Source organism: Rhinichthys klamathensis, unplaced genomic scaffold (assembly GCF_029890125.1).
Source record: "Rhinichthys klamathensis goyatoka isolate OS25496 unplaced genomic scaffold, OSU_Roscu_1.1 h1tg000092l_1, whole genome shotgun sequence".
In the NCBI taxonomy this organism is placed as follows: Eukaryota; Metazoa; Chordata; class Actinopteri; order Cypriniformes; family Leuciscidae; genus Rhinichthys; species Rhinichthys klamathensis.
In genome coordinates, this window is record NW_026606631.1 from 2,282,776 (window position 1) to 2,309,173 (window position 26,398).

Here is a 26,398-nt window from a genome sequence, read left to right on the forward strand (position 1 = left end):
CAAAAAAAAAAAAAACATAGTGTGAACATACAGCGAGCTACGTTCTTACATTATGTGGAGTGTGGTTTGAGTGTTGTGAGTCCTATAAATAAGTTATTTTTGAGCATGTGCAAATACAAAAACACAAGTGACAGAAAAATATGTATTGTTGCCCTATATTATTGAAATATCTGGCATGTCTTCCCTGTATATCTTCCCTGTAACCTGCCACAGTGTTCCTTCAGAAACAATTCAACTCACAACAAAGTGAATAAATTAGTTGCAAACCTGAGAAATTCATCTGAAAAAAACCCCAAAAAAACCTATTTCAATGTTTGAACGAAAGAGCAAAAGTGAAAATCTGAATGTACAGCAGCACAGAAAGGCAACAGCTCTCTGCTGGATCTTCAAGCACATTCACATCCATTCCAGAGATTAAGGCAACTGTGTATGAATACATCCCAGAACAAACAAAAATATCTCGTACGATCTGTGAACTCCCCAACCACAATGTAATTTCTCGTCATTTACACTCGAAAACAATGCAATGCAGTTTAACCAAATGCCCAGATAACATGCTCCATCTTATTTAAATTACCATTCTTTGAATCATAATTTAAATTAAAACCAACAATTACTCTGTACATGCCTAAGGAGGATCAGCCCTCTGTTTCAAATATTTTAAAATGATTTCCCTTTTTCAGAGATGAGACAACGAGAAGAGACAGATCACTTGTCTTTAGTTTTGTTGTCAAGCTGGAAAAGCTCCAGGATTTCAAGCATCGCCTGTTTAATGATACTTCCAAAGCGGTGAGAATCCTAAAAATAACAAGGAAAAGTGAAAGAGATGAATATATTATCGCGATTAATCGCATCTAACATGAAAGTTTGTGTTTATATAATATATAGATGTATATACAGTACATTTATACTGTATGTGTATATATATATATATATATATATATTATAAACGCAAACTTTTACATATTATATGAAACAAACTTTTATGTATCACGATTAATCGCATCTAACATGAAAGTTTGTGTTTATATAATATATAGGTGTATGTACAGTACGTATATACTGTATGTGTATATATATATAATATAAACGCAAACTTTTACATATTATATGAAACAAACTTTTATGTCTCACGATTAATCGCATCTAATATACAAGTTTGTTTATATAATAGGCTATATAGATGTATGTACAATACGTATGTACTGTATGTGTATATATATATATATATATAAACGCAAACTTTTACATATTATATGAAACAAACTTTTATGTTAGATGTGATTAATCGATTTGACAGCACTAATTATATTACAAATTTTTATTGCAAATATTAATGATTATATATATGATATTATATACTGTATTATTATATTTGCGATAGAATAAAGCAAACTCACAGTCTCTGGGCTAGAGTGTTTGCTGGATATGTGGAAGTTGATGAGGTCTTCTCCAAGAATAATATATGATACACCATAACCATCATCAGCAACCTAAACAAAACACATATTGGTCACATACTGGTAAAAGAAAATCAATTAATATCTAATAAAACACTTTTTTCTTTATAAACCCTGAAAACATGTTATTAAGTTACGTAAAAAGTCTAAAATGCGGCCTAATATATATATTTATATATATATTACCGTTCAAAAGGTTGGAGTCATTACGTTTTCTTAAAAAATAAATGAATAGTTTTATTCACCAAGAATGCATTAAATTGGTCAAAAGTAACAGAAAAGACATTTTCACACAAAAAATGAAGCAGCACAACTTTTTTTTCAAGATTGATAATAATGAGAAATGTTTCTTGAGCAGCAAATCATCATATTAGAGTGATTTCTGAAGGATCATGTGACTCTGAAGACTGGAGTAATGATGCTGAAAATACAGCTTTGAACACAGGAATGAATACAATTTTTATAGATATTCAAATTTAAAATTCAAATCTTTTAACTTATAATAATATTTCAGAATATTAGTGTTTTTACTGTATTTTCGATCAATTAAATGCAGCCTTGGAGAGCAGAAGAGGAATAAATGACATATATTAAAACGGAAAACAGATATGTTAAATTGTAATAACATTTCTCAATATTACTGTTTTTACTGTACTTTTGATCAAATTAAAGCAGCCTCGGTGAGCAATCATACCATAATCAGTTATAAACAGTGATGTATACCAACAGTTGCATCATTTCCAGGTAGGACACAGTGTTAGAAACAAGATGTTGAACTTAGGCACGTCCCGATTTTGCCAAGTTAGACGCGTTCCTGGGTCAACATATTTTGCTGATTCTGGAACAACATTCCTGTCCGAAATTTTAGTCCTAACCCTATCCCTACCCCTAAATCTAACTCTACCTCTATAAAATCAGAGGGAAGTGACAGCTGAATAACACCGATGTAGAAGCACCTAACCCTAAAACCGTGACCTTGTCCCTCAAATCTGATTGGTTGATTGGAGTGTTGTTCCAGGTTGAACAAAGATGTTGATCCAGGAACATGTTCCACTTGGTGAAATCAGGTTCTGCTTGAACTTACCGGTCCAAATCCACCTCCGCTGGTGACATATTCTGGATGTCTCTTTAAATCAAACAGATCGACCTGTTGGAGAGGAGTCTGACTGGTGGACAACCTCCAGGGCTCGGACAACACCTGGAACAAACCCAACCCGTCACAAACTATACAGCTTCCTTATCTCAAAAAGGAAACGTTTTTAGGTTAGGGGTGGAACGGCACACAAAATTAGAACAAAAAGTGTAGTATGACCACTCCTTTAGTTTAAAGTGCTTACTGTCACCCCCCTTTTTTTGAACAGACATGACAATGCACATTTCAAACACAAATGGTTGTAATTCAAGAATGCTTTGGAATATAGACGTAAGATTGGTCTTGTTTTAAAGAAGACGTTTGGCAGATTTATGTAGAAGTGAAATAAATTAAGAAAGTGAAACAGAAAAAGAGTTATAGAAGTTTGAGTTTATGGAAATGTACAATGTAAAAAAAATAATTATTCATATTTTATATAAAATATATATTTTCAAAATCTGGGCGACTCTAAAACTGCAGAAAAATCAAAGCCAAAAATCTGAATAGGTTGTGTTTCAAATTTTAAGTTGATATCTCAAAAAATGAGCTTTCAGTAAGATTTTGTTTGGGCGCAGTACCAAACTTTTTCACTAGATAACAACCAGACTCCATTACTGCCCATTTAAGGGCGCCTCCATTTCCATATGTGTTTTGAGTGATATGAACCATTATTTCCACAATTTTCATACAATTTATGAAGTAGAGATCCTATTCAGAAGTAGTATGGGAAGTTTGGCAGATTTTGATATGAATTCAACCTCTAATAAACACATACAAAGAACACGCATGTGCGTCATAGCTCGCTGCCACATCACAAATGGTGAATTTATTACTTTTTTCTTTATATTTAAAACATTTTCAGACCTTTTTTTCTAAAACAATTGAATGGATGCTATCTTTTGAACTCTTGGCATGAAAACAAACTAGGTTTCTACAATTTTGTTCATGATTTTTCACATTCATTGCTATTTCAAAATAAAGGTCTGAACACGCCTTAGGCGTATGAAAATATTCTTGTTGCAAATTGATGAATTACGGCTCCTCTGTAATTTCTTTTGAAAATCAATCACCAAATATGGAAACTAGAGATTGTAAGCTTTCAAATGATATATAGTTTGTCAAGATTACTTAAGGTTTTTACTAAGATATTATTGTTTTAAAAATATAATGGCAAACGTCCCACCTGTGGGACGGTGACAGTTAAGTTAATATCAAGTACATCCCATGTTTAAGACAACTTGGATGGTGCACTTATTCCGACAGAAGCTCACTCTGTAGACTTACTTTAGATGTAAACGATATTGTCGGTATTAAAACGAAAACGAAAACGCTTGGTAAGAATACGTGTGCCATTGCACCCCTAGGAAATAGCACTTTATTTTGTGACGGGTCTCAAACCTCTTTGAGGAACGCTGAATCTTCGCCGAGGTACTTGGACACTAAGTAGAGGCAGAAAAGATGGCGGTCGATGCCGTTTCCTGTCATGGCCAGTCTGTACATATCCTGGTGCTTTTCTGCTGCCGCTTTCAGCAGCGTCAACTTCTCTTCTCTCTGAGAAAATGAAGAAAAGAAACATGTTTGAAATTAGCAAACACACTCAACACTGAACCGAGCTGGCCATTTAAATCAACCCCACCGTCGCTTTGTCATTCATCATGGCTCGGACGAAGTCGCAGGTCTGAGTGGTGCAGGAGCGCACGGTCTCAGTGCGGCCCTCTCTGAACAGACGCGTCATGGACGCTTCGTACGTCAGGCAGAACTTGCCTTTATCCTGCAGGAGGAAGAATTGAACATATTGTACAGAAATCTGATGAGGAATCCACAAAGATCTAAAGAATCTCATGGCGTGTTCACACTTGTAATTCTCTTGGATCTTTTGGTCAGTCCTTTTTAGGGTCGCATCTTGTCACGTCCTATTTTTGGTTCGTTTGCATGTCTTTGGTCCATGTTGCTTTCATGTTTCCTTCGAACCGCACCGCACCAGAGTTAGTTTGAAAGTGGGCCGAGATCCCATGAAAAGGTTGGTCTCGGTCCGCTTGTTTGGTGCACCAGGGTTCGGATGGCAGCGTTCACACTTATTCAAATGAACCGCACTAACAGAGCAATCGCACCAGCGTTCATTTTAATTAGGGATGCACCGATATCAAAATTTTGCCCAATACCGATAACCGATAATTCGCTATATTTGAAAGCCGATAACCAATATGTTGGCCGATGTATATAAATCCAAATTTTTATATAATTTTTGAGAGCCTGTTTACAAAAGCAATAATTTTATGTAGCCAATATGACAGACTTAACTGTTTCACTTAGCTGTATTTTCCTTTTTTGAAGTGATTCCAATCATATTTTAAGCAATTCAAAACCATCTTGGCGAACAGAGGCGTCTGAAGGACATAATCCATTATTTATCAGCTTTAATATATAGCAGGCAAATTTTCTTATGGGGCCGATTACGATAACATTAAAAACGAACATATATCGGCCGATACCGATATGGAGGCCGATATATCATGCATCCCTGGGGTGCGTTTCTCGTAGAATGACAATGAAATCAACTAGCTAGTCACGACTGTTTCCCGAAACTCTATTGTCGCCAATTGGTCGTTCAACCACGTTGGTTTCTGACGTCACGCAGGTGGAGGAGTAATAACTTATGTAATAACTAATAATTAATGCTAGATGTTTTGCTGTAAATTACGAACATGGCATCTGAGGACTAGTTTTTTGTTTCTCAGTTATTTTGCTTTATTTCCAGATTCAATCATAAAAGACGTAAATGACATTTGTATGTATTCTAAATAAAAGATATAGATTGTGCTGAATGTCAGCTTGCTTATTTGGCTCAAGATAAGGATTTATTGATTTCACGTGTCATGCAAACAAGAAACTCTGCTTCTAACCACAGGTCGAGACGAGCTGTCGTTCAAAACACACAGCTTTGCGATGCAGTTTGCGAATGTTCGTTGGAACGATGGTTTCGGGAAACACCGACCCGTTGAGCTACGCTGATAACGACAGAACTAACGAGCGACCATAGTTGGGTAACGATGCTTTTGGGAAACGCCAAGTGTGAACACACCCTCAGATAACCTCTCGTACTCTGAAGTGTGCCAGCTGGAGGGCGATCTGAATAAAGCCGTCAGGGCTTGTCTTGCATTTCTTGATCAGGCCTTTGCCAAAGTCGCTGAAGGGGAATATGTGCATGTCCACGTCGTCCGCCAGAGTTTGGGCCACTTTCAGAGAGCTGTCGATCACTGTCTGGCACTGTGAAGGAAAGAGGTATTTCTATATTAAACTATGAAGAGCAAGTAGAGCATGTCTAAAGTGCACAATAAACATCTTAACTGACCTCCTCTGGGATGTCCCACTGCAGTCTCTGGGGTCCCGGGAGGTTGGGGTGGGGGTTTCCTTTGCAGTGTCCATCCTCACTATAGCCCAGTCGCACTGGATCCGATGACAAGACATGCTACCACACACATACACGCACAACATTACATTACACGCACTAATGTTCAAAAGTTTGGGTTCAGTACCATTTTTGGGGGAAAGAAATGAATACTTTTATTCAGCAGGGATGCATTAAATTGATCAAACGCAACAGTAAAGACATTTATAATGTTACAAAAGATTTCTATTTCAAATAAATACTGTTCTTGAGACATTTCTATTCATCAAAGAACCGTGAAATCTATCAAATCGAACACTTCATATATCTCAATATTTCATTGGTTTCTTCACCTCCCACAAATGGCCAACGACGGGAGCATCGGCCCAGGAGTGTTCTGCATTCAATCCCATAGCGCCGTTCTTGAACACAATAAGGTTGAAAGACTTGTCGAACCATCTGGAGAACAAAAAAAAACACACACAAAATGAAGTGAAATCATAATTAAAACACTTTTGTGTTTGGGGTTGGTAAGCTTATTTTTTATGTTTTTGAAAGAACTCTCTTCTGCTGACTAAGCCTGCATTTATTTGATCAAAAATACAGTTAAACAGTAATATTGTGAAATATTACTATAATATACAATAAACGTAGTATTTCCTTATTTATTCCTGTGATCAAAGCTGAATTTTCAGCATCATTCAGGGTCACATGATCCTTCAGAAATCATTCTAATATGCTGATTTACTGCTATTATTATCAATGCGGAAAACAGTTGTGCCGCTTAATATTATTGTGGAAATCGTGATTTTTTTAAGGAATATTTGATAAATAGAAAGTTCAAAAGAACAGCATCTATTTAAAAATACAAATCTTTGTAACATTATAAATGTGTTTACTGTCACTTTTGATTAATTAAATCCCTTTGCTGAATAAAAATGTGTTCATTTCTTTCAAAATAAAATATCTTACTGACCCCAAACGGTGTACATTCAATTAAAAACGAAATGATTTCTTGAAAGAAATATATGATGTTTCGAAATACGTGATTTTAAAATCTAATTTAATTCTAATCAGGAGAGCTCTTAGTCACCTGTCATAACACTTTCCATGCAGCAGAGATTTGCCGTATCTGTCCAGCGACTGGACCGGATTGTCCGGCTCAAAGCGCTGTTCGCTGTCGTCCAGAGTGACAAAGAAAGCGGCCTTCTCCACCGCATCCAGAGACTGCTTGTTCTTCCCGCGACTGAAGAACTGTGTGCGGGCTTTGGCCCAGGGATCTCTGGGTAATGGGGAACAAAAGCATAGATATAATCACTTGGCTCGCTGCATGTTCTTTAACTAGCTTTAATCACATTTCATTGAACAGAAAGAGAGGAAATACAGTTTCCTGGATGAAAGCTGAGATTTGTAGATTTAGCAGCCACAGAATGTTCTCTTCCCTTAATTAAAGAAGCCGTATTATGCTCTTTTACAAAGTCTTGATTACAAAGTCTTCTAGAAAAGGTTCAAAAAACACATTCTTTTTTCACATATTTGACATTGTTGCAGTGTAACCGGTCCTACTCGACCCAGTCCGAGCGGGACTCGAACCAGGGTCTTCGGCACGCTAACAAGGACGCTAAAGACCGCAACCGGCCAGGGGAGTGAGGCTTACACGCACAACTCTTACTGGCCGTTCACACTTGCTAAATCTGAAGGGATTTCAATTGGATATGCATAAAAATCAGATTTGGACTGACAGAGTGAACGTAGCTTAAAGCAGCACTAAGTAGGAATTCCGTTTTTGTCAAACAGCGACCCCTAGAGTCACTGTGGAGTACTTGTACTGTCGTGAATAGCACTCACGCAGAGATGGCTCGCACTCACGGCCGGATCCCCTCCCCCTGTACACCGGTACCTGTTCAGTAGGATGGACGCTGTAACGAATGGAAATAAGGTATGGCCCCTTTAAGAGCTGCGCGCGCCCTGTTTAACTGTCGGCAGTCTGTATTGTATGTGCGCCTCGAACACCACATGTTTACGGCGCCGGTTTATTTCTGTTTGATGCTCATTTTATCAGAATTTTATCAGATCTGTTTTTTGCCGTAAAGCAATTCGTTACCTCGCGAGACCTGATATCACACGATACTTCCTAACACTGAGGCCGGCGGCTCGCCGGCCCAAAGTTGCAAGGGTGGTTTTGCGGCTCACAGGCACCAGGGGGGTGCGAGACGACCACCATTCAACACGAAATCAGTAATATAAACATTACAATGACTCCAAAGCTGTTCGGTTAAGGTAAAAAAGTTACTTAGTTCACCTTTAACACACACACTAACGCAACTCAACCAGGGAACACCCCCCCTCCATCCCTCCCTCCCTCCCTTTTCCGTGCATATGTTCTGGACAGGAATTATTTAAAGGGTTAGTTCACCCAAAAATGAAAATTCTGTCAGTAATTACTCGCCCTCATGTTGTTCCAACCCCGTAAGACTTTCGTTCATTTTCGGAACACAAATTAAGAATTTTTTTATTAACTCTGAGAGCTGTCTCACTCCTCCATAGGCTTCTATGTAATTAAAACTTGCCGGCCCAGAAAGTAAATAAAAACATTGTTAAAATAGTCCAAGTGACTACAGTAGCTCAACCTTAAGTTTATAAAGCGACGAGAATACTTTTTGTGCGCAAAAAAACAAACAAAAATAACGACTTTATTCAACTATTAGTTTTGCTCTCTGTGGGCCTCGAGTGAGTTCACGTAGTGTAACAGCGCAGCGCTTCTGTGTTGTACTTCAGAACGCAGGCTCACTATTGGCCGACGCTGGTCATGAGTGTGATGCTGGCCAATAGTGAGCTTACGTTCTGAAGTACAACAGAAGCGCTGCGCTGTTACACAAGTGAACTCACTCTGAGGCCCACAGAGAAGACAACGAATTGGACTATTTTAACAATGTTTTTATTTACTTTCTATGCCGGCAAGTTTCAATAACAATAGAAGCCTATGGAGGAGTGATCCAGCTCTCAGATTTAATCAAAAATATCTTAATTTGTGTTCTGAATATGAACGAAAGTTGGGATGGAACAACATTAGGGTGAGTAACTACTGACAGAATTTTATTTTTGGGTGAACTATCCCTTTAAATGAGGAATGCTGTGATGTGTTCGTTCCCAGAAGAAAACTCAAGACTGTGAGGAGTTTCAGGGAGTTCAGAAACTGTGACACTGATATAGAGAAGAACTCCTGCTGGAGCGACTGTGTAACTTTGCAGACCTTTTTCATGCTCACACAGCAACATTACACACTAAAGAAAGCTGAAAGTGTAAACAAGCATCATAGCATAACTCTTTAATGCAATCTCATTGACCATTTAAAATCTCTCTCGTTTTATAATTTTACCAGGCTGCCAAAAGTTAAAATATTCAAAAAATAAAATAATAATAATAAAAACGCCACCTGTCGCCCGCTGTCAAAGCGGCCAGCTTCTCCTCTCCTGGCTGAGGCTCGGACTTGTCCATCAAGATCCTCTCAATCTGCTGCTCAATTTCTCGAGGCAACAGCAGCCGCCCGTCGTAAAACATCCACACCTTGTAAAAGCGGCCCTTGTGGAACACGGCGATGTGTTTGCTCTCGTTCACATGCTGAAGGACGTCTGATGAAGAGTGTGGACATGAAGGATGGAGGTGTACAAATGCGCATGAAATCAAAGTAACATTATTCTGTGGCTCATACAACAATTATTTGTGCAATTGAAATTGTGTTAGGCTGGGTTAAATGATTAATGGTGGTGGGCAGAAAACAATGATGAGAAAAGCAGGTGAGAAGAAAGGCAAAGTACAGAAGAAAGGCCAAACGCTTGTTTTCTACACTGAACACAGACCGGTACATTAAGACACGTATTACACGACTACTAACCAAATATATAAATATGAAATATTGACTTGAGTGAAAAAAGATTTATGTGAAAACAGTCAATTATACAGTTTAGCTGCAAAAAATTATGCGAAAATATTTGGATTAGGAAAAAAATTGAATAGAACTTTCCATAGAGCTGTGTAATAAAAATGATATTTTATTATATTATACAAAATATATAATTATAATTTTAATTGATATATTTGTATGTAGTACACGTTTGATTATACTTGATTATACTACATACATATTATATATTTTTATGTAGTACTATCATCTTATTATTACTATGAAATAATTCATAGTAATACATTAGTAATACATTATTTAGTATTATTATTATTATTATTATGTGATCTGATGGAGAATATAATACATATGACATTTATTATTATTTGGATTTCCAATAGACTCTGAATTATAGTTATTCTAAATTATTTTTTATATATATATATTAGTTTAGTAATAATTTATTATTAGATTTTAATACTAATAATTAGCAACTAAATTGAATAGATTTCACTCACATTATATTTTATTATATTACATTATTATTATATTCATTTTCTAAATTAGTTGTACAAATTAGAGCTAATTCAACATTTGAAACTACTCACGCTCTTTTTTCTAAATTTTCTAAATAATACTGTAGATCATAAATGATCTGATGATAAATTATACTGTAAGTTATAAGATAAAGTATATTAGTTACTAATCTAGAATCAATTCAGCATTTCAAACCACTCACACGCTTGTGTCCCTCTTGAGTTTATGTTAGATATGAGTGACAATAAAAATAACAGATATCTTTCACTGGAACCGCTGCATGACGGGTGTAAAAACCTGCTATTTCCTGTTCCTCATTCATCCTGGTTAAGATAACACGTTCATCGTTAAATCACACAATAGGTTATCGAGTTATGAAACAGTTAAGCACGTGTTAAGCACACAACACAAATTCCTCGCCATGTGCTTCTTAACATCAGCTATAGTGTTTAAAGCGAACCCAAACCGACTAGCGCATGCATTGCAGGCCCACAGCAGTCACTCACTAGCTTCTAAAAGCGGATTGGTCATCAAATAAAGGCGCGTGAGTCAGCGAGAGGGAAGCTCTACCTGCTTCTACACCTGGAACTCGACTGGTGTTGAACGTACGCTCGTACTGAGACGAGCACATGGGGATAGTGTTCAGAACCATGAGCTGTGAAGCAGAAGGGAAGGTCAGACACTAACAGGAGGAACAAGGAAGAAACCCAAACTACCTCTATGGAAACCTGGAGGGGGAAACAGAGCAATGGAAAACTGGAAACTAAAAGAAGGAAGTGGGCGGAGTGAAGGATCATCAGGAGGAATGAATTCAACATGGTGACTAAGCCTCCAGATAACAGCGCAGTGTTGGCTACTGTCAAATTAATGAGCAAATGAGAACAATTTCAAAACAGTGTTGACCAATATATTGTTCAGGCTGATAAAAACTATGATATATGCTATTTTAAGATTATTTGTTAGTGGTCACATGATTTGTGTTTTCCAATGGTCCAGGCCAATTTTTACGGTGAGTGATTGACAACATAAAAGAAGTTTAAAGATTGCAAAATGAAAAAATCATCAAATTGCTGAAATTAAGACGACAATACCAATTAAAAATGTTGTATACAATATTATGGCTGTTACCAAACAAGATATTAATTGAAATATTTTCTATACTGTATATATATATACTGTGCCCTCCACTAATATTTGCACCCTTGGTAAATGCGAGCAAAAGACGGCTGTAAAAATAAATCTCCATTGTTTATCCTTTTGATCTTTCATTCAAAAACTTGTCCAGATTCTATGGTCAGATGAAACTAAAAAAAGAGCTTTTTTGGCAGCAAATCAAATTTACAGATTTATTTTCAAAGCCACCTTTGATCATATTCAAGAGTGCCAATAATTCTGGACTGTATATATATATATATATATATATATATATATATATTCAGAAATAACATCAAATAATGACTTAGTATTATTTAAAATTGAATTATAATTGCAAAATGTATATAAATAAATTGTACCAAAATCCAAATAAAGAAAGGATAAGGATAAATAAAATAAAATATTATATTATATTATTGAAATTATATATAAATTAAATGGAAATATGTGTATGTGCTATATAAAATGTATTATATGATTAAAATAATGAATGTAAAAATATACAAAATAATATATTATTATGTATAATATAAATAACACATAATAATATAACATAAATTAATATATTTTAATTTATCATAATAGTTTATTATAGCAAATTATGACTTTAACTATCCAACCATTTCTTTCATTGGCCAATATATGGGTGCATCACTATTATTGTTATTGGCTTATGACTATTAATAAAAAAAAAAAAAAAACATTAAAAAAAAAATATATATATATATATATATATATATATATATATACAACACCACAACACAATATTTGCATTTTGGTACTATTTCTTTCTATATTATTTTATAATATAATAATTTATAATTGTTTAATATATAAAATATGAAATAATTATATTATAAAATACTATAAAAATAATATAGAAAGAAATGGTACCAAAATACAAATAAAGAAAGTCATACAGGTTACGAATGACATGAGGGTGCATAAAATAAAAGAATAATAAAATAATAATTATATTATTAAAAATTATAGAAAAAGAAGTAATATATGATTAAAATAATATAATGGTATAAAATATACAATATAATACATCATTTATTAATACATAATAATACAAATAATATAAGCAAAATAATAGATTATATATTTATATTATATATATATTTATTATGCATTTTTCAGCTATTTAACTATTTCTTTATGATAAGCCAATATTTAATGTGTATCAATATTATCGCTATTGGCTAACAATCATTCTCAATTGCCTGGGAGGACGTTGTCAGTTTCAAAACCTACTGAAATCTCTATAAGTGGATAAGGTGAAGGAATCCAGAACTATTCTGCAACTGATTAATCATTCAGTTATATGATATCATATAAATTGTCCATCATTGTCCACCCTGCTCTAGAAATCAGCCAATAGAAAGCCTGTACCGGTGGCCCACTGTAAGTCAATACGCAGCCCTGTTCTAGTGTCCACTGTGCTGCTGTCCTGAGGCTGAGTCTGCATGTTGCTGGAGCGGAGCTGTGGGTCGTGCCGGACGAGCTCCTCCTCTTACCTGTCTCAAGCCCGGGAATGCGGGACGAGTTAAACATCCGCTCCCACTGTGCCGAGCACAGCGGCACTCGGTTCTCCAGCAAGAATAACTGTGCATGTGGTGTGTGAGTACACATAGCAAACACAGCAACGTCCGGGTGCGAGGAACAAAACAGAAGATCGTTTATGAGGGGGGGCTCTTTCACAGTCATGCAGAAAGAGTAGAGAGAGAGAGAGAGAGAGAGAGAGGCATGGTATGACATGACAAACAGCCTTTTTCAACATGGCTCTACTGATTTGGTCATTATACAGTACAAATGAAAACCAAACAAAATCAACAGACACCAACATGCACTGAAACAAATTTGACATGAAGTAGGAGAGACAAAAACATTCTTATAAAACAATATATAGCACGACTGCAAATGTGATATTGATTTTACTCAACGGTTCAATAAATAAGAAGTTAATATTGTATTATATTTTAGACACAATAGTGTCTGCTTTTGTTAAAATGTGAACCAAAAATTCAATGGCCCATTCATAAAGAGAGCCATTTACTTCATTCCTGAATGAATCAAATTAATAAATGACTCAATGTTTTACACATTTAGACATTTACTGCCACTTACTGGCAGTTTTAGTTATTTATTTAGAGTATCATTTCATTTTTTTCTTTTTCATTTTTCCATATTAATAAAAAAAACATCATTCTGTCACCATTTACTCACCCTCATGGCCGTTAAAGCCTAAACATTTGTGTAATAAAATCTACGTCGAATCAAATAAAAAAAAAAATTTCTAAAGCTACTTTTTGTAATGTCTTTTTGATGCTTTCCTCATTTAACACAATCATGACTTTAAATTATATTTGGGGGATAATGTCTCAGCCAAATTTGATGTGTGATTAATATGTGATTAATTAGATTAATTAATTTGACAATATTACTGTTTTACTGTATTTTTAATCAAATAAACGCAGCCTTGGTTAGCATCAGACACTTATTTAAAAAATATTTTTAAAAAACGTACAAACCCCAAACTTTTGAATGGTAGTGTGTATGTAAACTTAATAATATATCACACACTGCATGTAGTATAATTAATTCACTGGAATTACATTTTTTATTTATATATATAATATAAAATGTAATTATCATGTAAAACTATATCATGAAATATGTACGGTTATCACAACATACAGTGACTAATGCCAAGATTTTGGCCACCTCTACTGCATGCTATAGAGCAACATTGCCTTTCACAAAATGTACAGTATCTACAAATAAAAGCAATAATAACCAATAACCAACTAGCCCAATCCTTCTGTGAAGTCAAAGACCTCGTGATTATTAAAGCTCAATTTACAGAAGAAGTTAATGTTTCATCTGGAGTTCTGAGTAGTGCTTTACAGCCACTGACCCATACATTACCCTGACCTATGAAAAACATTAACAATCCAAGAGAACGTACTATACTTAAAGTGTTAGTTCACCCCAAAATGAAAATTCTGTCAGTAATTACTCTCCCTCATGTTGTTCCAACCCCGTAAGACGTTCGTTTATCTTCGCAACACAAATTAAGATATTTTTGATGAAATCTGAGAGCTGGATCACTCCTCCATAGGCTTCTTAAGGGATCGAAACTGACCGGCCCAAAAGTTATGAAAGACATCGTTAAAATAGTCCGAGTGACAACAGTGGCTCAATCTTAAGTTTATCAAGCGACGAGAATACTTTTTGTGCGCAAAAAACAAACAAAAATAACGACTTTATTCAACTAATAATTTCCTTCTCTGTACGGCCGTGATATTTCACGTTGTGAAACTACGCAAAGCTTCTGTGTTGCACGTCACACGTAGGCTCACTATTGGCCGACGCGGGTCATGTGTGTGATGCGTGTGACGTACAACCTAGAAGCTTTGCGTAGTTTCACTACGTGAAATATCACGGCCGTACAGAGAAGGAAATTATTAGTTGAATAAAGTCGTTATTTTTGTTTGTTTTTTTGCGCACAAAAAGTATTCTCGTCGCTTGATAAACTTAAGATTGAGCCACTGTAGTCACTCGGACTATTTTAACGATGTCTTTCATAACTTTTGGGCCGGTCAGTTTCGATCCCTTAAGAAGCCTATGGAGGAGTGATCCAGCTCTCAGATTTCATCAAAAATATCTTAATTTGTGTTCCGAAGATGAACGAAAGTCTTACGGGGTTGGAACAACATGAGGGAGAGTAATTACTGACAGAATTTTCATTTTGGGGTGAACTAACACTTTAAGGGAATAGATCACCCAAAAGAGGCACTTTTAAAAAAGACCAACATTTAAACCTGGCCCATTATGACTGATCAGTAAAACCAATGTCCTTTAACATCATTCATACCAGATTAATGTGAATAAGATTTGAGAGCTTTTTTGGCCTGTTTCGCACAGAAAGCAGTTGTATGACTTCAAAAAGCTTGATAAATACATAAGTAATGAGTCATATTGACTAGTTTCATGATTTTTTTTATTTTTATTTTTTTTTATGGACAATGAGTTGTATGGAAAATAGCGGCTTGGGCATTCGACAAAATATCTGTGTGTTCCACAGAATAAAGAAAATAATGCAGGTGACAAGAAAGTGAAATGCTTTACTTTTAGGGCACACTATGTCTTTAAATCTGAGATCTATTATGTAGGCACACCAAGGAAGTAAAATAATCGCAGTCCACACCACAAATATAACAATAACGGCACAGAGTATACTATATTGTTGGAATTACATTCAAAACTATTTTTTTCTAGCTGATGAACGATACAAATAATGATCGCCGATCCTGCTTTAAAGAGCTTAAGCACTTAAAGCGGCAGATGACATAACCGCAGCACATGCTTATAATAAAAAGAACAATTTTGTGCGTTGGTGTGGACATTATCGTTATAGTCATCTTTATAGTTATCGTTCTTGGTGTGAACGGGGTTTTAAAGTGGATATTCTTTAAGCAGACAAAGCCATTATCCTTGAATAGAACGATGGTAAAAAAAAAGGATGTATTGATTTCATGTAAAATAGACAAACATGCTTGTGTTAAAGACGCTTTTGTGGACTCACTGGTTTGATCTGTGCTCTGTCCAGTTTTCTTCTGTACATCATGAGTAAGTGGATGGAATTACCAGCACGGGCAGCTTGGAGGGAAGTCGGGATCACATAGAGGAAGTCCTGATAAAGACCGAGAAAGTGACTTTCACTCTACTGAGATGTTTCCATTGAACAGTGTTATGAATTACAGTTATGAATGTATTACAGGAACAATCTCCCTTGAGCAACTTTGAGTTAAATTAGTTACAATCAACTTTCCAGTCACCATCTCTAAGTCTTAACTGCTACGCTACACAAATTGGTGCCGTGACCCGGATGTCAGATTTTAAAACAGTTTGTGCTACAAGCAAACATTTTAAATTCTTTCATATTTTAATGGATTATTTTTGAGTTTCATCATCTTGATTATGTTTTTGACAACTTGACTATTTATTTATTTATTTATAACAAAAAACAAATTAACCATTTCATAACAGCCTTACCATTGCATAGTAGTTGCTGTTGACCATGATTGGTCCTCGACCTCTGAGGTAAATATACTCTTCCCACCAGTCACTGACCTGAGAGGATGACAGTAGAACCAAATCTCAAATAAAGGTACATTAAGGTTCATCATTTAGGAAGCTTCATGCTATTTTGAAAGAAAGATGTACTTGAAATACACTGATGAGCCAGAACATTATGATCAGTCACGATGAAGTTGATATCGTTGATTATCTCCAAACAAGGCCACATATTAAGGTCTGGGTGGATTAGATGGTAAGCAAACAATCAATTCTCGTAACCAACGTGTTGGATACAGGAGAAATGGGCAGGGATAAAGATCTGAGCGACTTTGACAAGGGCCAAATTGTAATGGCAAGGCGACTGGGTCAGAGTATCTCTGAAACGGCTAGGCTTGTGGGTTGCTCCTGGTCAGCAGTGGTGAGAATTTACCAACAGTGGTCCAAGGAGACAACAAAGGCTATCCCGTCTGGTCCGAGCCAACTGAAGGTCTACTGTCAGACAAAATTTGAATGATGGTTATGGGAGGAATGTGTCACAAAACAGTGCATCGCACTCTAGATCTCAATCCAGTTGAGCATCTGTGGGATGTGCTGGACCAACAAGTTCAATCCACGGTGGCTAAACCTCGCGACCTACAGGACTTGAAGGATCTGCTGCTAACCTCTTAGTGCCAGAAACCACAGGGCACCTTCAGGGGTCTCGTAGAGTCCATGCCTCGGGGGGTCCGGTGCTGTTTTGGCAGCACGCAGAGGACCAACGGCATATTAGACAGGCGGCCATATTGTTTTGGCTCATCAGTTTAGGTTCCAAGGCATTTTATAAACAGATATAATAAGACAGCTAATTTTTTTAAATGTTCCCCAAATCCCTCAAGAAAAGAGTACCTAGTTTGAATAATAGGCGCAGTGTGAACTTACGTAATTGGATGTCCACCAGGATTTGAGCTTCAAGTACCACTGCAGTTTGGGGCCCAAGTTCTTCTCAAAGTCCTTTGCCAATCCCTCCATACGTTCGTACTGTTCGTCGTCCATCAGAGGACGAGCTGACTCAAGATACTGAAAAAAAAAATATATATATATATGTTAAGAAGTGAGGGTACTTGGTGGAATTTTCAATTTATTTCAACTTATTCTATTAATGAATAAGATAATTTTAAGACACAATTAAAATGCTTGACTTACTCTTCTGACGGTGTCTTTTACGAGAGGCACTGGCAACCGCGGCAGTGAACTCTGGAAGCTGTAGAGCATTGGCTTTTGCCCAGAAAATAACTTCACCAATACCTGAGGTGATAATATTGGGTCATGAGTCAGACATGAGACAAGCATGAATACTTTCCAATGATAAAACCAGACATATTCCAGTGATATCCAAAGAGCAATGACACAATGACTTGGAGAACACTTCTAAAGAAATATGCCATTACTGGAACAGTGCTGAAATTATGTTATAAAACAAATTTGAACTTTGGACTCTAGCTGAATATACATAGGGAAATATTTACAAAGCTGGGTTGAAGTGTTAAACAAACAGTTCATATGGACAGAGTCATATGGACTACAAAAATGGCTATTTTTTTTAGGTAAATTATTCTTTTAAGTGAAATTCTCCATCAGGGCCACACTCACCAGCCAAACCTTTGTTTTCAGGGATAAAGATCCATGGCGACTGAACATCCAGCCATGCCAGGACAGCAAGCACTTAAGGATGTTCCTCATAACGAAAGTCACAGTAATCCACAATCCAGTCCCAACCAGCACACCACCAACAATACGCTGCCCTTCTTCTGTTACGTACTTACTGCAGGCAAACACAGCTATTAGGTGAGAAATAATCAGCAATGCCCTGTAATGCTATGGTAAAAATTACCATAGTTTACAAAAATGCTGAAGTGGTTTGGTTTTGCTTCCAGTACACTACTGTAAAGTCACAATCAAAATTGGATGTAATTTTATGACAGTGGTGGTAAATACATTTGATTAAAATAATACTTTATTAAGAATTTCAGAGACATGGGATTGTTTGTTGTGTGACTGCTCATAAAGTAAGCGGGCAGACTACGTGTGATACAGTAATAAAAACTGTTCAGGGAGTTACTTGTATAACAGTGTAATCTGTTTTGAAGATAATAGATAAAAAAAAAACTACAAACAGAAACAATGGATCTTGAAAGTCTCCTGCTCTCAAGGTCATTAGTGCATTTGACTGCACATTACAGGCATCATGGTTTATGGACCTTTAATGCTTTACAAAATGTTACCATTGTAACCACAATTTCTCCCAAAACAAAACAATAAAACACAACAAAAAAGTACTACAAAGCAAACAATCAAATGTTTGCAAATGACTTTAAATGTCTGACAGATTACAGTTATAATCAAAATTATTCATCCTCCACTGCAAATCAGGTTTATTGGCAACATTTACAGAGTTTCAGCTGTTTGCAATCAACAAAGCAAACAAAAAATAATTGAAATAGCTCAACACAACAAATGTTTCAAGTGGTTTCCCCAAATTCAACTGAAAATTCAACTTTTAATGACTTCTGCAGTCTCAAAATTATACACCCCCCTGAATAGAATCCCTCACAACAGCACAAATCTGCAGAACAGGCAATCAAGGGCTTCACTAGTTGCAACAGGTGTGCTTGAGCTAGAACACATGACATATCTGAACTAGCTCGGTTTGTTGAGTGTCACGATGAGGAATGGGCTAAGATTCTCAGAAACGCTGCCAGAAGCTGGTGTCTGGTTATACATCTCGTTTCCAGCAGGTCATAACAGCAAAAGGATGTTCTACTTAGTACTAAAGATGCTTGCCATGAAGGGGTTGAATCAGAGACTGCAGAAGTCATTAAAAGTTGCATTTTCAGTTGAATTTGGGGAAACCACTTAAAAAAATTGTTGTGTTGAGCTATTTCAATTACTTTTGTTTGATTTGTTCATTGTAAACATCTGAAAGTCTGTACATTTTGCCAATAAACCTGATTTGCAATGAGGTTGAATAATTTTGATTACAACTGTATACTTTCTCCCCATAACAGATACCAAATACATTGTTAATAACTACAGAATAACAGATGACAGTTTATCAGTGGGTTACCTGATTGGTAGGTGTGTCGATAGTTTAGTGAATATCCCAAGGGAGGGGTCTATTTTTGCATATTTGGTGGAGGACATATAACCCACCAGAACAACCAGGAGCCCTGAAGGACTTCCAGGATAGACCCCAGTCATCACACCATTCTACAGAAACACAGAATAATGTAATATTACAAATGTAATATATAATATAATATAATATAATATAATATAATATAATATAATATAATATAATATAATATAATATAATAATATAATATAATATAATATAATATAATATATAGGTCAAAACACAATATTAGTCTCTGCTTACATGGACATTTATCATATCATATATAGTATATCACAGTTCTAAGACTACTTTAAAAACACACAAACTATCCTCAAAAAATCAATTAAACTTTGGATTTTTCAAAGTGACATTCCGAGCGCTGATTAGATAGCACTATTCATGTACATTAACTCTTTAATCAGTTCGAAAAGAAAGTCAGCCGTGAGGTCACCTTAAACCTGATGAACCTCTTCTTCCAGGAGTGAAGGCCTGACAGGTAGACCTGGCGCAAGGCCTCGTGGCACAGATGCAGGTCGATGCCATCAGGAGTGACGGTGAACTGGAAGGCCACCGCCTGATGAGCTTCTGCCATGCTGACTGCACACTGTCACTGCCTCACAGAGTCAAAGAGCCTTTATAGACAAGAGACATGAATAAAGTTTTATTGGAGAGATTAGCTAAATGACTCACAATTCAGAAGAATGCACTGAAACTATTAAAGCAACACCAAGTAACTTTTCCTCTGCGGTCGCCCTACAGGTTGAAAGCGGAATTGTCCATTACTGCTGTCGTAAATAATTTAGCCTACCGCAGCCTACTGTCGCACGCGCACGCTCGCTGTTTATCCAGCGCCGGCTTTGGAATCAACAATGGCAGACATCCCAACCTGCAAGAAGTCATTTCAGGGAGGTATATCTTGGTGACTGGATTGTTGACGGGGGGTGGCGGGTTGACTAGCTTTCACGAGGCACACTCGCAAGGTCTCTCGCTCTCTCCCTCTCTGCCGTGCTCGCGCTATGTGTGTTATGCGCGCAGTATGTTCTGTCTCGCATACGCGCTCTAGATTCCGGCAGATTTGAACTAATTTTCGGGCATCAGGGAAATGCTATCAATATGCGGGAGACTCCCGGGAGACTTGGGATGTCTGCAATGGCCACAGACAATTTGAGGAAGTGGTGGGGGAAGTGACGTATGCTTTAAAGCAGTCGAATTTTGTAGTTCTTTTTGTGCTCGGGTTACTACCCGAAACCCGAAGTTACATAGTGCCGGTAAAAGCGATACAGACCACGTCAGGCTATGGCAGACGTGTCATTTAACCTATTGTAAGTCGATGTACCATCACAAGGGTCTTGGAAATATATTATGAAGGTTAAAAAACTACATAGTGTTGCTTTAATGTGAAAAAAACAACTGCTCCATAGAACAATGATGGTATCAGATGGTAATATCAAAGACTTTAGATATACAAAGATGGCGCACTCATATTACTATGAATGGGAGAACCTACAACGCACAATATGGCGGAATAAGCCCCGCCTTCTACATAAAAGAGCCAATCGCTGATTGGTAAAGTCATTGTGCCAGTTTTTATTCATGATTTAGAAACGAAATTTGTTTACAGTTGGTGTCACACTTCATTGGTGATTTCAAATATGAAATTGAATAGTAAGCTTGAATAACTTTGTAGAACTTGATGTTTCCCCATTCAAAGAGATAAGAGCTTGCTGTCCGAGAGGCGTTTCAAAGATGGCCGCCGAGTAAAATGACTTGCCTCAAGTGGACTTATTGCTTCTATAGTGCATTTTATTACAAACATTGTATTCAAAATTTTATCAGTTTTTCATAAATGGAGTAGAATTGAAAAATTATCATTTTTATAGACATGAACAAACATTGTAACATTAGCATAAAGCCACCTAATCTGAATTTCACAATATGTTGCTGTAATAAAACATTAGTTGTAATCTAATCACATTTGTATTACTGTTCAGTGTGACCTCAAGCATTTAACTGCAAGACATAGAGCGGATTACAGAATGTGCTTTGTTCATGACCTCTGTAACTCTTTCACAAGTCTGTCATGGGACACACAATTAGATATTGTAAACATCCCTCTGATGTAAATAAAGATGCAGGGATGTTTGATAGGTCAAAATGACGTCTGACTTTTTGAAGAAATCCTCATAAAATGAAAGTTTAATGGGGTTATGAATTGAGAAATAAAATTGTCCGTGATCTTTTGGGTAAGATCATTAAAACATCCTGCAAGTTTCATAGCCTAAAATGTCCTCCTTATTATAAACAAAGTATTTATTTAATCAAGCTCCAAAAACAGCTTGTTTTGATATTGGGTGACGTGAAGTCACACGGGCAAATATGCATTTGCAAATCACAAGACATTGATTAACAGTTACATCATCACACCATAGGCCCCACCCACTGCCATGCAGTCATTTAAAGGGATAGTTCACCCAAAAATGAAAATTATCTCATAATCTACTAACCCTCAAGCCATCCTACGTGAATATGACTTTATTCTTTCAACTAAACACAATCGGAGTTATATTATATCCTGGCTCTTCCCAGCTTTATAATGAGAGTGAATAGAGTTTTTGAAGCCCAAAAAAAGCACATCCATCCATCATAAAAGTAATCCATGCGTCGGGTCAGAGGTCACTCTTCCACCTGAACTAGACCTGCATACGACCGTTACCGGAAGCAAGTTTATAAAGTTATAAATATGTAGATTTTTCTTACAAAAACGGATCGCTTCACTTCAGAAGGACTTTGACAAAAAATAATGTTTCATTTTGTGGGAACATCTATGGTGACTATCATACCTGGCAAAATAAAAAAAAAATTGGGGGGAATTCTCACAAATATACTTCAGTGCCCAGTTGATTTTAGGTGTATTGGATCGATTGGAACACCATTAATGACCCTTTATTTGGATTGTTTTCTTTTTGTATTCGTAGGCAGTTCCAATATACTGATATATTTAATCTAAATTCCCAATTAAATTGTCGTAATGAGTGAAGGCACAGAAATCCTGATAAGATAGACTTCACTTGGAGTAGCCTAATAAAGACAGATCCTTACAATCTAGAACTGACTTTTGGTTAACTTCTGAGGAACTTCGTGCCTTCTGTCTTCAGTGACCATAAAATGATTCATTTAGTTATATCTTGAAGATACAAGAACTCGAGGATTCAATTTCAATTACTGGAAATTAGACAATTCACTTCTTAAAGACAATGTAAGAATAATGTTAAAAGTAAGATAAGGATATTTTACAATAATGCTAAAATATAACATTATAGCTTAGCCTATATGAAACAAATTGGGAAAGTATGACTTATTAAAAGTAAGACTTATTCTTGCTGCTTTCTCAATTCAATTCAAATGTTATACTATTTGTTTATCATAATATTTGATTTGATGTAATTGATATGTTATTCCCCTTGTATGTTCATTGTATTGCCCTTGTATGTGCAACAATAACATTGGCTTAACCAATTATGTGAATTTGGGACGTGTGACGTGTCTATCTGTTTGTCCAACCAATGGAAGACAGGTCTGTTTGAATATTGAATAAAACAAATATGAGTATATCAAAACTCAAAAGGCATGAATCAAAAGTTCCATGACATATAATACACAGTAACTAATAAACTGTTCAGCAATGCTATTTAAATTTGTAGTGTAATGTGCATATTAATATAATCGTAATAATCAGTGCCGCTGCTAGCCATTTTGGTGCCCTAAGCATAATTCCTTTAGGATGCCCCCCCGCCCCCCCTAAAAAAAAAACATTTTTATTTAGGATTTTCATTTAGGGGGGCTAAGCCCCCCATGAGGGTATGATTTATAAAAAAAATAAAAAGCTAAAAAGTAACACTTTAGATTAGGGTCTAATGCTTACTATTAACTAGTTTCATTACCATGCAATGGCATGGTTTTATAATCACTGGGATCCCGAATTTGAGGCAGGTTAGTTAGGGGTGTTCGGGGGAAATTTGGGATTTTTCTGAACTACAGATGTGCATTTTAAAGATGTTGTGAAGGCAAAAAAAAAAAAAAATTCGATAACAACAGCTTTAAAACCATGTCAGTGGTCAGCTGATTATTTTTCTCTCCTCATCACACTCTTTTTCTCTTTGTTTTTATCTTGCCCTGTCTCTTCCCCTCCTAAAGTTGGCTTTTTTAATTTACTAAAGGTTACAATTTGTATTTTATTCTCAATATGTACACATTCATTATAAATCCTGTGCCTAACATGATGAAAACGGCTTTGTTCATGTTTCTTGTCCCCTCACAATGACAGTAGCCTTAACTATTACACTAGGCTACATGTTACATAGGCCTATTTTCAGTTCAAAATGGCGAAATTAGACAAAACTATATTAGTTTGCCTAATTATTTTTTGTCATTCGTTTAACATTTATGACCTAAAAAAAACTGTCAAATAAAGTTAAGTTTAGCTACTTACATCTTATCTCGCACTTGACCGTACACTGAAGCGTCGAGTTGCACTGTTAAAATTCGCGCTCAGCGTCTGTGAACATAAAGCCCGCCTACTTTGATTTGATTGGTCATCTCAAATATTCTGACATTGACGAGCAGTGACAGACCAATGAGGCTCAGATGAACCCACACACGCACGCACACACACACACACACACACACACCCTGTCCTGTGTTTCTGACGTGCTCTCTGTCTCTGCTCGGCGCCGCTGCGGAATGAAGAGGAAGAACGCGCTGAATCTGATTATAACAAGAAGTTTGATGATTGGTTTTTCATTAGGCTATTTTTGGTGCCCCCTCAGCACTTGGTGCCCTACGCACAGCGCGTGATGCGCGTGGTGGGAGCGGCGGCGCTGGTAATAATAAATCAATATTATAAATTATATAATACAGTGCTAAAGCACAAATACACAGACTTTCTTGCTCAGTCACCACCCAAACCTGTCTATACTTTATCAAAGGGACATAAATACAATAGTATTTCCATAAGGTCATTGTTAGCCTAATTGTTTATAACAGAGATACTATCATCATATAACGCGAAAGAATACCATGAAGGTCATATTTTGTCAAGAGGGTGCTATGTGTATTAGCAAGTCATATCTCAGTCCCCCAGCAGCGGTGATCACGTGACGCACTGGTGCAGATGGAAACTAGGGGAAAGGTCACGCGCCGCGCGGGACTGTTGATGGTGCTTCTGAACGCCATTATGGGTCACAGACACAGTATGATTTAATAAGTTTGCATTATATATTCTGCCACAACGGGTACCGAGTTACTACAACAGAAAGAAGAACTATCGGCTATTTAAATTTGCATAGTTACTGCTGTATCGTCGAACTATTCAATTAAAGGGACACTTCACTAAAATATGAAAACGCATAATTTACTCACACTAATCTTATTTCAAACCCATATGACTTTGTATCTTCCGTAGGACACACGAATAGATATTAGGCAGGGTTTAGGGACTTCCCTTCCCTTCCATCGCATCCATTTAGCTTACAATGAAACTCAATGGTGACTGCTGTCATATCTCCTTTTGTGTTCCCGGGTTTCTTTTGAGGGTGAGAAAATAATCATAGTATTTTAAATTTTGAATGAACTGTCCCTTATGTATTGCAAATAAAGGGGCTAACGTTATGTGTTATTAATATCTAGCCTACATTAAAAAATAGGCTGCGCGCAAATTTTTGTTGTATTGTGTTAATTCACACACTTCACATTAGTAAACTTATTTGTCCCAAATCAAAACTATGAAGCAAGACGAGCTATCGGCATCACGTTGACACGTCCCGGTGATTATATCGCAATCAACAACAACAACAACAACAACAACAACAAAATCAAACAAATTCCAACGCAACGCGCTTTGGCGAGATGCCCTCACACACACACACACACACACACCCGGGCACCCACTGACCTCGAGCAACACTCACCAGGTGCTCTTGGCTTGGGTGTCAGAATATCAACACACATGCATCTATAAACAAAAAAAAACTAATCGCGCACCATAAATGACACCCATTTATGCTTTATTCAAATAACAACTGTGTTGCTGTCCGGGATCACCTTGTGTTTTAAGTAGCACGTCAGTGTCATACCGTAGAGGACAAGAATACACCAGGCTGTGCGCTCGTGCACTTTCACCTACTTAGCTCCACACTCAATCTCATGCTGCTGCTTAAATAGGCTATATAGCTGATTTATTCTGGATTCTTACCTCTACGTCCTTTCCTGAAATATGGACGATGTGGATTACTGTTTCACTGTAGGAAACGCGCCGTTTTGCCGCCGCCTGCTTTTAGTGTAAGATATGAATGAATGTAATAAGGGTAATTTAGCAAACCCGCCCCTCTGCGTGACGTCACGCTGTGTAGAGAGCGGCGCGCGCGGCTAGTGCTCAAGCGACGCCCTGGAAGATATGGATTGTAAATGTGACATCAAAGGATTAAACTTTTTTTTCACATATATATATAATTATGAACAGGGAAACGTAGAAATTAGCAAAAATAAATAGCAAACAGCCTGTCCCCATGGTAACGAAATCACTAGA

General features: G+C 36.6%; 1 protein-coding gene across 2 annotated transcripts; it reads right to left on the reverse strand.

Moving 5' to 3' along the window:
* On the reverse strand, positions 1-26,168 carry cpt1ab (carnitine palmitoyltransferase 1Ab (liver)). Of its 2 annotated transcripts, none has more exons than XM_056252090.1 (19): positions 26,066-26,168; positions 20,267-20,447; positions 19,765-19,907; positions 18,291-18,462; positions 17,844-17,945; positions 17,580-17,717; positions 16,638-16,715; positions 16,168-16,275; positions 10,992-11,076; positions 9,417-9,612; positions 7,074-7,262; positions 6,334-6,439; positions 5,945-6,061; positions 5,695-5,859; positions 4,229-4,363; positions 3,991-4,143; positions 2,545-2,658; positions 1,401-1,493; positions 1-798 (listed from the first exon to the last, which is right to left on the reverse strand). In XM_056252090.1, the coding sequence occupies exons 2-19, from the start codon at positions 20,405-20,407 to the stop codon at positions 709-711; spliced, it is 2,325 nt and encodes a 774-aa protein (XP_056108065.1). In that variant the 5' UTR covers positions 20,408-20,447; positions 26,066-26,168; the 3' UTR covers positions 1-708. The 2 variants fall into 2 exon arrangements, with proteins under 2 accessions (XP_056108065.1, XP_056108064.1); XM_056252089.1 differs by lacking the exon at positions 10,992-11,076 and adding an exon at positions 13,097-13,184.
* Between the last annotated feature and the right edge of the window lie 230 nt (positions 26,169-26,398).